At 39.3% G+C, this 14,501-nt stretch overlaps 1 protein-coding gene across 7 annotated transcripts in view; it reads right to left on the reverse strand.

Annotated features, from left to right (window-relative positions):
* TECPR2 (tectonin beta-propeller repeat containing 2) overlaps window positions 1-14,501 on the reverse strand; it is a 103,358-nt gene that overhangs the window by 56,221 nt on the left and 32,636 nt on the right. For all 7 annotated transcript variants that reach the window (XM_057488128.1, XM_057488125.1, XM_057488126.1 and 4 more), the window contains 2 exons: window positions 3,732-3,860; window positions 3,201-3,332 (listed from right to left, as the gene is read on the reverse strand). In XM_057488128.1, the coding sequence (XP_057344111.1) occupies window positions 3,201-3,332; window positions 3,732-3,860 (261 nt within the window). The remainder of the gene's footprint in view (window positions 1-3,200; window positions 3,333-3,731; window positions 3,861-14,501) is intronic.

Here is a 14,501-nt window from a genome sequence, read left to right on the forward strand (position 1 = left end):
TAGGGCGAGTACACGCTTTCATCCTCCTCAGATTCAGTGTCAACCCATTTCGATGAAATTATTTGGAAAAGTCCTTACTTAGGAGAAAATAGTCAATGTTACCACCTATCTCAGGCTACATCAAGTTTGACAAGAAACATTTCAAAATTCCATATAATTAAAAAAATGTTCTCAGTTCAAAGAAGAATCCATATAAGCAGAAGTGTATTGCACTATGCATATTATTTATTCAGTTATAATAAAACACAATGGGACTTTCTGTAAAATTATTGTGACAGCAATCAGCCAAATTCATATTACACTATGCCTCCACAGACAGTCAAAGCATCACTGGGGATATTATACCCTTGCAACTCTAAGGGTCAGAGAAAACAGGAGGTTAGAAAGAAGTTAAAATTAATTTAAGTATATTAAAGAACAAAGTAAAATTCTAGAAGGCATTTTACTACTAACACAAACTATATTTCTTGGTGTCAAAATCTGCTTTGACAAGTCAGTCTTCTCTTGAACCTGTTTCTTCCATTGTTTAAGAAACAGTGATACAAAAACATAGACCTTTTTTGAGGGAAAACAGGGAGCAGCCATCAAATATAGTAGTCAAATTTACATGTATTGAAATTCCTCCTCTTAGATACACAATTCTATGAATTTTGACATGCATACAGTCATGTAACCACCAACACAATCAAGATAGAGAAATTCCCATTACCCCCAAAATATTGAGGACTTCTAAGGCAGAATTCCCTCCTACAACTGTAGTTATGAAAACTGTAGCTTCTCAGTTTTTGACTTAGCTTGTAATGGAGTTACTGTCACAAGAACATGCATCCTCCCTGTCTCTTTCTGCAAATCTCACAAAGTACTCATGTCTTTAAAAAAAATTATCAGAACCTCAATAAAGCTGGGAGGAAATTTTCAAAGTGCTAAGGACAATGTTTTCTGCGTGTGGTTTTCCCCCCACTCCCTGAAGCGGTGCATGCTTGGAAACACTCTCTCTGGGCTGCCCACAGGCTGGGGCAATGGCGGCAGGAAAGCATAACTATGGGGACACCGAGTAATCTGGACGAAACATTTGCCTGGAGAGCAGTGGTCCTCAAAGTGCAGCCCGCAATCCCTGAGGGTCCTTATAACCCTGTTCAAGAGGTCTGCTAGGCCCAAATCATTTTCATTATAATACTAGTTACATCTGCCTTGTTCATGGGTTGGCATTTGTACTAATGGGGTACCACATGGGTAGAGCTACTAGAACCTCAAGTCAGCCCAAACTGAGAAGGACCCCAGACTCGTTGAGTTGTTCACTGCCATGTTCTTACAGTGAATACGGGCATGTCACTTAGGGTCTTTCATACCAAAAAAACTGTAATTTCACTAAATCTCGACCTTTGGTACATGAAGTTTTCTGTACACACACAGTCCTTCTGCTGTACACTGAAGTACTTGGATTCTCTCAAGAAAAAGCACAGCTGAGAGCTAAACCAGCCACTGTTTTCACAGAACACCATTTTTACCCAAAATACTAGAGTTCCCAACTTGGGTATTTGGCAGACATTTTCTCAGGAAGAACAAAGTAAGCTCGTCACTTCAAGGAGAACAAGTGATGGTATTTGTTGCTGATGATAAAATCAAGTTTTCAAGTAAGGATTAGAATTTGGAAACTTGTATCAGCCCTTGTGAACTTGACAGATTCCCAATAGCTAAAGACTTTTCTGGTCAGAATGATGGCAAAATTAACAAAGGTGCTTTCTGTGATATTATATAATTAGATATACCAACACTTGGAAGATCTGCATCGGCTCAGTGGATCAACGTTTTCCAAGTGAAAATAATGTTACAAAATCACTTCTGGGTCAAATTGCTACTCAAACAGCAGGACAGACCAAAGGGTTTTACTGTTAAAAAATTCCTCTCTGTGGTGTGAGATTCCACAGTGTGACTAACCTTTAAAGAAACCACCACTAGTCAATTTGGGGGCGTGGTTAAAGAAGAAATCTACAATTCTCTGAAAAGCCTATTAAAACTTACTCCTGTTTCCAACTACATGTCTGTGTAAGGCCAGACTTTCTTTATGCACTCCAACCAAAGCGAATGTATTTGCACCAGACTGAATGCAGAACCCAGATGTCTTTTATTAAACCAGACATTAAAGAGATTTGCAAAAATGTAAAGCAATGTCACTCTTTTCACTTGTTTTGATATTAGCTGGTTTCACAAAAATGTTTTTATGTTAACATATAATAGGTTTATTATTTCAAAATAAGTATTTTGAAATTTCTCAGTTTTAATTTCTGACACAGTACACTCAGTAGATATAACCTACAAATGAAAGTTCTTTGAGGTCCTCTTTTTAAGAGTGTAAAGGGGTCCAGAAACCAAAATGTTTGGGAACTGCTGCTAGAGAATGTTTGCAATAGGCAGGTTAGTCTTAGATCAGACTGAAAGTCATTCAGTAAGTAATGCCTGAATTCCTATCAGGCCTCAGGAATGACAGCTACAAATAAGGAAATGACAGGATTGTGCCACCAAGGGGTTCATTCTAGCTGTGCAGACATGACAAAGCAAAGCAGAGGTGCTGTGGAAAAGGCAGGGGCTTTGGGGCAACATGGGTCTCCAGGTGAGCTCTGCCAGATATTCGATGGGACCCTGGACTAGTGCCCGGATCTCTCGGAGCCTCGGTTTCTTCGTCTGTTGAGGGGATGAGCACACATACCTCAGGGCACTGTAGTGAGGATTCAATATAGTAACAAACATGAGGTGGGGGCTGGGCACCAAGATGCCACCAAACCGTCTCCTCTGCCACTCTCTCTCCCACCAGATCATCCCACACAGGCAAGGCTTGGCAGGGGTGAGTTCTCCACCCACTGACAGCACTGACGTTGGTCCAAAGTTATGATTATGAAATGCTTTGTGTCGCTCCTACAAACCCCACAAGGAATGAGTAATGAAATGGCTTCTTTTCCTCTTTTCCAAGTAGTGGCAGTAGAGAACAGGAGAATGGAATAAGTCAATGCTTCAGGAGAAAGGCCAACTCTCTCGTCACAGAAGTAGAAGCTTATCAGAAAAGTCCCTGAACGATATGTTACAAATAACAACTGAGATTATAAAGGGATCACCAATAGAATACAAGCTGACTAAAAAAATACAATCATGAAGAATTTCTCCAAATATAAGAGGGTCCACAATATTTCTGAGAATAATCTTACCTGGTCTAGATCCAGAGAAGAATAGACAATTTTCCCTTTGTCATCCCCAGAGAACAATTTCATTCCATTGGGGCTCCAAGCCAGGGCTGTTATGCTATTTTTATGAATACCAGTGACATCGAATCTTCGCAGCTATGAATAAACGATAAAAATACACACAAGAAAAAGAAAAGGATTAAACACTGTTAGATGGAGCTATGTGGATAAGGTGGTACACAATCCCTCCTGTTTATGGAGGAGCTCATTTTCCCAACCTTGCTCTCCATGCAGAATCCTGTACAAGGCTCCATCTGTACATTTACCCTCAAAGCTGAGAGAGAACAGCCAGAGAATAATACGCAAAATTTAAATTATTGATATGTGCTTTTTGCCAAGTGTCCTACCAGTAACAGAGATGTGTTAGCTGATTATGGAGAGCACGGTGGTCAGCTTTCCTGAGCATATGTTTTCTAGGCAGGTGAGGATTTCTCATTTAAAATACATGAGGAATTTGCCAAGAAGTAAAGAAATGCTAAAATGATCAGTCCTTACCTGTTTATTTCTCCCGGGCAATGAAGACACAAGCTGAAAAACTGCGACCCTCCCAGAGGCTGTGCCCGCAGCCACAAGGTCATCGAAGCAGCTCAGCAGCTTCACCGCCGAGACGGGCTCTGTTTTCCCCTAAACGAGGAAACACGCAGACACAAATGGGCCTGTAACCAGGCTGGCTTTCAAAATGTACAACATTACTAAAGGAGGAGAAAACTTCATGGGGCTGAAGCAATATTCCTGATTAAAAACATACACAATTCCAAAAGATAATTAAATCAGTTAAAGCCCTCTTTTTTCTCTCTAGGTTTTTAATCATTGAAATGACAAAACTGCTTTCTTGAAGGAAATCCTGATCAATCAAGTGTGAAAATACTGCGTTCTTACAAAGAGAGTCCTAAGGAGCCTGGACAAGGAGTTACCCCCGCAAAAAGGAGTCTGCAGTGAAAGAACTAACCCAAACCTGAGCCCCACTTTCTTCTCTTAATGCAGACAAGTCACTAAACCACTGTAGCTCATGGTCTACTGCTGTGAAGATCAGTGAGATGATACATCTGAAGGTGCTTTATAAGCTGATTCCTGGTGTATTAGAGAAATAATCACATTAAATACTATTAACTCAAGCTCAATACTTTATTAAAAAGCACTTGTACAAGCATCATATATAGAGATTCAGGCTTCCAGCCCACTTGAGTGATTTTTAATTTTGAAACCATTCATTCAGAAAAATTACACAACCACTTTGACCTTGCAAGACATATGGTAACATCTCCAATGAACCATTTTGATCCCTGGTGTAGAAATTTACATGACAATCAATCTGTCAAATATGTAGTAAGCATGCCCACCACGCTCAGGGCACTGAGTCAGCTGCTATGGTAAAGAAACTAAAGTAGGTCGCAGGTCCACCCTCTTAAAGCTCAGCTGGAGCAATGACAGGGGCTCATGAAAAGCTGCCTGCAGACAGTGGGGGTGGTAATGACAGAGCTCACTTTCACCTGGTACTTTATAGCTTCCAGGGTATTCTCATGGACTATAAATATATCTGCTGACAGATTGTGATTGAGAGTAAGGAATTTGCATCTAAAGCTATAAGAAAGCAAAGGGGAGTCCTTGAAGATTCTGACTTTGCCAGTGTGTCAGTCAGAAGTGTTTCTGACAGCCCCGATCAGGAGCAGGATGGAAGAAGGGTGGTGTGGCACCAGGCAGGAACACCAGCTAGAAGCCTTTGCAACAGTCAGGCCAGAGGCTGTATGCGCCTACCCAGACAGGCGGCAAAGGGAACAAGCACAGAGGCAGTGAGCTCTGATGAAGAAAGAAGCCTACGGTAAGGCCTGGTCAGTCCGATGCAGCGGCAATGATACGAGCACGGCAGCTCTCCTTTACTGAGCACTCTCTGCATCAGGCAACCTGTTAAGCACTTTACATAGGTTGTCTCCTTGGATCCTCAGCCATGGGAGCGGCACTGTGGTTATCCTCAGTTTACAAAGGTTAAGTGATTTGTCTAAGGTCATGCAGCTCAAAAGAATCAGGAGTTTGGAGTCACTTCCAAGCGTGACTATCTCCAGAGACCCTGCTCTGCCTCTCAGCTCTATGCTTTCCCTGTGACGGATTCTATGGGCCCTGCAGATGGAAACCTTGGTAGGCTGGTGGAGAGGAAGGAGAATGGAGAATGAGAGGACTTCATCATCTGAACATGGCTAACATGAGTGACGGTTCCATTTGCAGAATCCACTGGTGCTGCTTTGAGGGAAGAAAGTGACTCCATGTGTTTTAGATATGTACACTCTTCACATGGCAGCAGGATGTTGAAAAGAGAGTATGTTCCCTGAGAATTTGTAACTATAAAAACTGCTACCACATCAAGAATCAAAATCATTTATTGGAGATCTTGCTATGTCATAACACAAACTCAAAAATGGTTATGTAATTTTTCTGAATGAATGGTTTCAAAATGGGCTGGAAGCCTGAACTTCTATGTGCAGTACTTGTACACACTTTTTAAAAATAAACCAATGTATTAAGCTGAGTTAATGTTATTTAATATAATTACTAATGTTATAGTTCTTGACTCAAGAAACAAAACATCCCAAGAATCACATTATCAATACTTAACTATACTTCAGATAGAAAAAAATATGCGGCTTCAACTTCCAACAGCATAATAGTCTAGCTATTCAGAAAAACATTCCTCTCCAAACACTTAGAAATGCTGAGTAAGATCAATATAAAACATAAAGCATAGAACATCCTTTTAAATGAACGGATGATCTCTAGAAAGTAAAGAAAAATCTACAGGAGGCAAAAACAAAAAAGCATATTGTCATACCAAAAGAGAAGCGAGCCCTGAAGCCACAGGCTACCCTGGAACTATCTGGGCAATGCCAGGGCCTTGGTTTTCTCATCTGAGCAGGGTTAATGCGGACAAGGCTTTAGGTCAGATGAGGTACAAAGCCAGAGCCTCTGAAGACCCAGTCCTTAGTGAAAGTGTAAACTAGGGAAAAATTGCTTCCCTGGCAAATAGAACTTTGTTTTGTCTCCGGCACTGATTGGAGTGAATAGAAAGGAAGAACGGTTCCAAGAATCTGTAACCACAAGCCTGCCCTCTTCAGCACCCGAGTTTGAATTTATTCTCCCTTTCTACTCAACAGAAGCTCCATGCTAAGCAATTTACCTGAAGTCCTTCTTAGCTAGCAGAACCCCACGGTGAAGAGTGAACGTGAGCCCTGTCTGTGGGACACAGCCTCAACTCGGGACCCTCAGCATTCACACATACCAAGATCAGCCATATATCTTATCATTAGAAATTGCCACAGGCAAATAGGCCCATGGAGAAAAATCAGCTAAAAAAACCAATAATAGAATTGGACAATCCCTCACCTCCACTCAAGTATTTCATGTACATTGAAGAGACCCAGAACATAAAAGAAATATGCCTGAAAGTGTTAAAGAAATATAAAAGGAAATTTGAACATAAGTATAAGCTACTATCAGAAATGGTCAAATAGAAATGAAAATCAAAAGAATTTAAAATGTCAGTGATGGATTAAACAGCAGATGAGTCACAACTGAAAGAAAATTTTGAACTAGGTCACAGATCTGTGCAACGAGAGACAAAAAGATTTAAAAAATGAAGAAGTTAAGAGTCACAGTGGACAGAATATAAGATCCAACCTGCATTTAACTGGGATTCTAAAAGGAAAGAGGAGAACACGGAAGGCACCATCTTCAGAGATAAGGGGTGAAAATTATCCAAAACTGATGAAAGACCTCAGGAGCACAAACATTGAACAAGATTAATGAAAACAAATACACATATATGCATCTGCTGTGAAAGAGTAAAACCTCAAAGACAATGAGAAGATTATTAATATGTCAGAGAAAAAAGGCAACTAACCAAGTATGAATAATTATTTAAAAACAAACTTCTCCGCAGCAATAATGGCATCCAGGAGACAGAGGAAAATCATCCTCAAAGTGCCAAGAGAAAAAAAGTGTTAGTCTTGAATAATACACCTGTCTCAGGAGTTCAGAGACAGGGAGACACTCAGACAAGCAAAAAAGCAAAAGTACTTATCACCAAAAGATCTCAACACAAGAACTACTAAAGGATGTATTCCAGCAAGAAGGAGAATGGTTGCAAAGGGACGAACTGAGATGTAACAAGGAGTGGCAGTGAAGAAGCCAGTAAGAATGTGAGATAATCTAAATGGTGAGTATAAAATACAATAATAGTAATAATGTCCAATTTGGGTAGTTAAAAATAGAACTAAAATACTAGACAATTACATATATGATGAAAAAGGCCAAAGACATTATAAGAAAACTAGACCAATATCCCTCATGAATATAGACATAAAATATCTTAACATTACTAATATCTTTGTATGGTGACAGTAACCACACTTATCATGATGAACAACATTTTATAGTGTATTTAACTGTTGAATCAGTATGTTGTATACTCAAAACCAATATAATATTGTCAATTATACTTCAATTAAAAAACATTTTTAGTCATGAAACATTTAACAAAATGGCAATAAGTACACACATTTCAGTAATTTATTTAAATGTAAATGGACTACCTAGTACAATAAAAAGACAAAGGGTAACTAAATGTGTTAAAAAAAAACAAGACCCATCTATTTGCTGCCTGTAAGAGACTCAATTCATACCTAAAACACACAGACTGAAACTGAAGGGATGAGAAAAGATATTCCACACAAACAGCAATGAAAAAAAAAAGCTGGAGTAGCAATACTTGTATCAGAAAATACAGACTTCAAGACAAAGAAAGTAATGAGTCAAAAAAAGACATTACATAATGATAAAGGGATCAGTCCAACAACAGAATGTAACAACTATAAATATCTATGCATCCAAAATGGGAGCACCTAATTATATAAAGCAAGTACTAACAGACCTAAAGGGAGAAATTGACAGTAACACAATAATAGCAGAGGACTTTAACACTCCCCACTTACATCAATGGATAGAAAATAAATAAGACAAAAAATAAATAAGGAAACACTGGCATTGAACAACACATTACACTAGATGGACATAACATATATAAACAGAACATTCCACCCAAAAGCAGCAGAATACACATTCTTCTCAAGTGTACGTGGAATGTTCTCCAGAGCTAATTAGTAGTTAGGAGAGACATAATAAAGAGCAGAGCAGAAATAAACAAAATCAAGACTAAGAAAATAATAGGACACAATACAAAATATTAGGACACAAAACAAATCTCAATAAATTTAAGAAGACTGGAATTGTATCAAGCATCTTTTCAGACTACAATGGTATGAAACTAGATATCAATTACAAGAAAAAAACTGCCCACTTTTACCACTTTTATTCATAGTCCTGGAAGTCCTAGCCACAACAATCAGACAAGACAAAGAAATAAACGGCATCCTGACTGGTAGGGAAAAAGTAAAACTGTCACTATTTGCAGATGACATGATTCCATATATAGATAACTCCAAAGACTCCACCAAAAAACTATTAGAACTAATAAATGAATTCAGTAAAGTCTCAGGATACAAAATCAATATACAGAAATGTGTTGTATTTCTATATACTAATAACAAGCTAGCAAAAAGAAAAAATCAAGAAAACAATTCCATTTACAATTGCATCAAAAATAATAAAATATCTAGGAATAAATCTAACTAAGGAGGTGAAAGACCTGTACTCTGAAAACTATAAGACATTTGATAAAAGAAACTGAAGAAGACACAAATAAATGGGAAGGAGGTCCCACGTTCATGGATAGGAAGAATTAATATTGTTAAAATGGCCATCCTACCCAAAGCAATTTACAGATTCAGTGCAATCCCATCAAAATACCAATGACATTTTTCAATGAACTAGAGCAAATAATCCTAAAAATTTATATGGAGCACAAAAGACCATTAATAGCCAATGCATCCAGAGAAAGAAGAACAAAGCTGGAGATATCACGCTCCCTGATTTCAAGCTATGTTACAAAGCTATGGTGATTAAAATAGTATGGTACTGGCATAAGAATAGATTTTGGATCAATGGAACATATGAGAGAGCTCAGAAGTAAACCCACAGATATATGGTTAATTAGTATATGACAAAGGTGGCAAGAATATACAATGGGGAAATGACAATCTCTTCAACACAAGGTGTTGGGAAAACTGGACAGCTACATGTAAGACAATGAAACCAGATCACTGCCATACACAAAAGTAAACTCTAAATGGATTAAAGACCTAACTGTAAGATAAGAAATCATAAATTTCTTAGAAGAACACATAGGCAGAAATCTCTTGAACATCACCATGAGTAACTTTTTCTGGATATGTCTCCCTGGGCAAGGGAACAATACCAAAAATAAACAGATGGGACTGTATCAAACTAAAAAGCTTCTGTACAGCAAAGGAAACCATCAACAAAACAAAAAGACAACCTACTGTACGGGAGAATATATTTGCAAATGATATATTCAATAAAGGGCTAATATCCAAAGTATATAAAGAATTCATACAATTCAATGCCAAAAACCCCCAAATAACCCAATTAAAAAATGGGCAGAGGACTTGAACAGACATTTTTCCAAGGAAGACATATAGATGGCTCACAGGCACATGGAAAGATGCTCAACAACACTAATCATCAGGGAAATGCAAATCAAAATCAGAGTGAGATATCACCTCACACAATCAGATTGGTTACTATCCAAAAGACAAGAAATAAGTGTTGGTGAGGATGTGGAGAAAAGGGAACCCACCCATACTGTTGGTAGGAACATAAATGGGTCTAGCCACTATGGAAAACAGTATGGAGGATACTCAAAAAAACTAAAAATATAAATACCATATGACCCAGCAATTCCACTTCTAGGAATTTTCCCAAAGAAAACAAAATCACTGATTCAGAAGATACATGCACACCTATGTTTACTGCAGCATTATTTACAATGATAAGGCCAAGATATGAAAGCAACCCAAGTGGCCACCGATAGATGAATGGATAAAGAAGATGCAGTACATGCACACAATGGAATACTACCCAGCCATAAAAAAGAAGGAAATCTTGCCATTTGTGACAATGTGGATAGGCCTACAGGGTATCAGGCTAAGTGAAATAAATCAGACAGAGAAACCAAATACCACATGATTTCACTTACATGTGGAATCTATAAAAACAAAACAAATAAAAAGGAAATAGACCTATAAATAGATAACAGACTGTTGGTTATCATAGGGAGGAGTTTGGGGGATGTGTGAAATAGGTGAAGGGGATAACAAGGTACAAATTTCAAATTATAAAATAAATTAGTCATTCAAATGGAAGTACAGCATAGAGAATATAACCAATAATATTGTATTATCTTGGTATCGTAGCAGGGAGTAACTACACTTACCATGGTGAGTATGTAGTAAAATATATAATTATCAAATCACTATGTTATACATTTGAAACCAATATAATATTGTTTATCACCTATATTCCAAGAAAGTAAAAATCAAGAGCTGTTGAGCAGAAGGCTATCATCGTCTTTCATGATGAAAAATTGCAAAACAAATTTTTTTTATTTACTAAAATGAATACAGCAAGATTTTGAAAAGGATACTATATCATGACAAGGTAGGGTTTGCAAGAGTAATACATAATTGGATTAATAACCAAAACTCAACACATATAATATGCCATATTAATAAAGAAGAAAGTCATATCCTCTCAACAGATTCAGAAAAAGTATTTGACAAACTTCAATACTCAGTCATGATAAAAACTCTCCAGAAAACTAGGATTGAAGTAAGTAGAAGTAAAAAGCATCTATGAGCAATCTACAGCTAATGTAGTTGTGAAAGCTAAACGCTGAGGCAAAGATGTCCAGTCTCACTGTGGACGTTACACAGGATGACCAAGCCAATTAAGTAAGCCAAGTAAAAAAAATAAAGACCTACAGATTTGAAAGGATGAAGTAAAACCCTTTCTTCATAGATAGACATTGTCATCTATGCAGAAACCCTAAGAAATTTACAAAGCAGGATATAAGGGAATTATATAAAAATCAACTATATTTCTATATACTAGCAAGAAAAAATAAAACAAAACTGCTGTATAGTTCTTATATTATCTATGTAGTGAAATTACTTGAGGTAGACTGAGATAAGTTAAAAGACACATGCTGTAAACCCTAAAACACTATCAAAAAAAAGGTAATGCCTAATAAACCATACTGCACATAAAATAGAAATATGAAAAAATAATTGACCCAAAAGCAGTAGGAAAAGGGAAAAGCAAAAACAAAAACAGAATAAAGAAAAGATGGGATAAGTAGAAAACAATCACCAAGATGACAGATTTTGGTTTTTAAAAGGGGGCCATTTTACACCCCCAACCCCCAGCCACAGCCCCTGCCTCATGGGACATTTGGCAATGATGGCAGTGGCTACAACTGGGGAGATGCTATTGTTGTCAAGGTAGAAACCAGAGATGCTGCTGAACACCCTATAGTACGCAAAGGACAGCACTCTGAGACCAAACGTCACTAATGTCAGGTTGAGAAAGCTTGACTTAAACCTAACCATACTAGTAATTACATCAAATATAAATGGCCTAAATGTGTCAATTAGAAAGTAGAGATTATCAAACTGGATAAAAAAAGTAGACCCAAGTTTATGCTATCTACAAAAAATGTACTTTAGATATAAAGGCACAGAAAAGCTAAAAGTAAGAATAGAGAAAGACAGACCATGCAAGCTCTAATTACAAGAAAACAGGAGTGGCTATACTAATATTAGACAAAGTAAACAAGGAATATTACCAGAGATAAGGAGACATTTTATAGTGATAAAAGGATCAGTTCAACAACGAGATGTAATAGTCCTAAATGAATAGGTACTCAGTAACAGAGCTTTAAAATGCATGAAGCAACCCAACTATGTGGATGCAGTTAATGACACTGAACTATACACTTAAAGATGATTAAAATGGTAACTTTTACCTTAGGTATGTATATTTTACCACAATCAAAAAAATATGAAGCAAAAACTGACAGACTGAAAGAACAAAGGCACAATTTTGTTCAGAGATTTCAACCTTCCTCTCACAGTAATTGGCAGAACAAGTAGGCTATGGAAGTCCTGAAAGAATAAACCATAGCAGGGCATTAGTCTGTGCCCAGTGAGGCAGGCCCCGAAGATGGAATTAGATGTGTGAGGCAGTTGTGTGAGGAAACGCCTGTGGAAGAAAAGGGGTAACAGCTGGATGGGGCAAGAATTATCAGAGCACAATGCAGGTCTGCATGCCGGGAAGGAAAGAATGAAGGAAGGAGGGTTAGATAGGTACACCTCACACTGCAGTGTGGTCTAAGAAAGTTTTGGCCAAGCCAATGAGCCACCCCAAGCCAACGTCACTATCAGAGGAGGCTCCTGTCTCACAGGACTGAGTCTACATTCTTGTCCGAGCTACTCAGTCACTGACTGGGAGCGGACAGTCATTCTGGTCTTGGTATGAGCATGGTGGTGGACTCAGAGTGCTCATCAGTCATGCTCCTCACAGGAAGACAGGGGTTGGAATTAGGTTATGACCAGGTGAAATACAGAGTAAAAAGACATTGACAACAATTTCATTTCATTTAAAGAGATAAAATACAAGGGTAACTTTTTTATGACTGAATCAGGCTACACAAAACTGTTAGTTTTATAGGCTATTAGTAACATCAAATAGCCTACTTAAAAGAATGGCTAATTTAAAATGAGACGCTGAGGTAGGGCTAAGCAGGTCAGTGTTTACTGATGGTTTCACTGGGCTCATTGTGGTGGACACAAACTAGGGTGTTGCTTTCAGGGGGACTCACGGTCTAGGAAAAGGAGCAAGACCCATCAACAAATACAGGAACCAAGCATCGTTGTCACTGACACACACATACAGGTGGGTCCCAGGAAGGATATGGTCAGCTCAGACAGGTGCATGAGAGGGAGGAGAGGCAAGGTTGTGGCCTTCAGGATGCCAGCTGGACACCTACTGGATACCAAGTGCTGCAAGGTAAGATATCTTTTTGTTTTCATTTTTTTGAATAATGAATAACCATATATACAAGACTATATATGACATGACTATATACAACAGTTTAAAGACCAGTGGAGTCCCATAGCTTGGGAAAGGGAACATCAAGAGTACCTCTGAGAGGCGCTCAAGACAGCAGTATGAGTAGGGCGGCAGAAATCTCCTCCCAAAACCATATATATTTTGAAAATACAGCAAATACAACTGCTCCTAAAAGAGACACCAGAAGATACAGGACAACAGCCAGGCTACATCTACATCTGCAAGAACTCAGCATCTCACAAAAAGGGTAAGATACAAAGCCGTGACCGGGCGGGGCCTGAGCACTCCCCCTACCCCAGCTCACTGGCGGGAGGAAAAGAATCAGAGTGGGGAGGGAGTGGAAGCACAGGACTGCTAAATACCCAGCTCTAGTAATCTGCACTGGGAGCACAGACACACATTGCATGGTCTACTGGATATTAGAGAAATGGAAAAGTAAAATCTGATACAGAGACTGTGAGCAGGTCCCCACAGCCGGCTACCCTGGGACAAAAGAAAAGCAGGCACTTTAAAAGTATTAAAGGGACAAGGGTTTAACAGGTGGACAAAATCATCCCAGCACACTCAGCCCAGCAGGCTGGAAATCTTAAGGAACTTCAAATGCCCTAATCCCCTGGGTGGCAATGCAGCTCTGAAGCCCCTCATGGTGATAAGCAGCTTGCCATTCATTCCCCCATGCCAGCACTGCGAGCAAACCAGCTGACCTGCCATTGCTGCAGACCAGCCGGGGAGCGGTCCTGCCCACAGCAACCATGCAGAGTCTTCTCCCAGCATGAAGCTAACTGGGCCAGACCCAGAGGCTGCCCCCCTGCACTCAGCTGCCCGGCTCAGGCAGAAGAAGCAGGCGCAAAGTCCAGAAGGCATGAAGGGGCACCATTCTCACAGGAGAACACACACCCCATGCCCTCGACCCCCAGCAGTTCCCTAGGCCACCCTGAGGACTGGCCTACCCATGGCAGCTCAGGCAATTAACCCAGAAACTGCTCCCTATGTGCAGTTCACTGGCATAGGCAGCGGAGAAGGGCAAGATGCCCAGCAAGCAGGAAGGGACTTTGTTCTCCCAGCTGACACATGTGCCTCTCGCTGGCGATCACTTCTATTGCCATGAAAAGGCAGAAGAACCTGGTCCAGTCCAAAATCACTCAAACAATGCCAGAGAGAGAGGGCCTG

Source organism: Manis pentadactyla, chromosome 11, assembly GCF_030020395.1.
Source record: "Manis pentadactyla isolate mManPen7 chromosome 11, mManPen7.hap1, whole genome shotgun sequence".
In the NCBI taxonomy this organism is placed as follows: Eukaryota; Metazoa; Chordata; class Mammalia; order Pholidota; family Manidae; genus Manis; species Manis pentadactyla.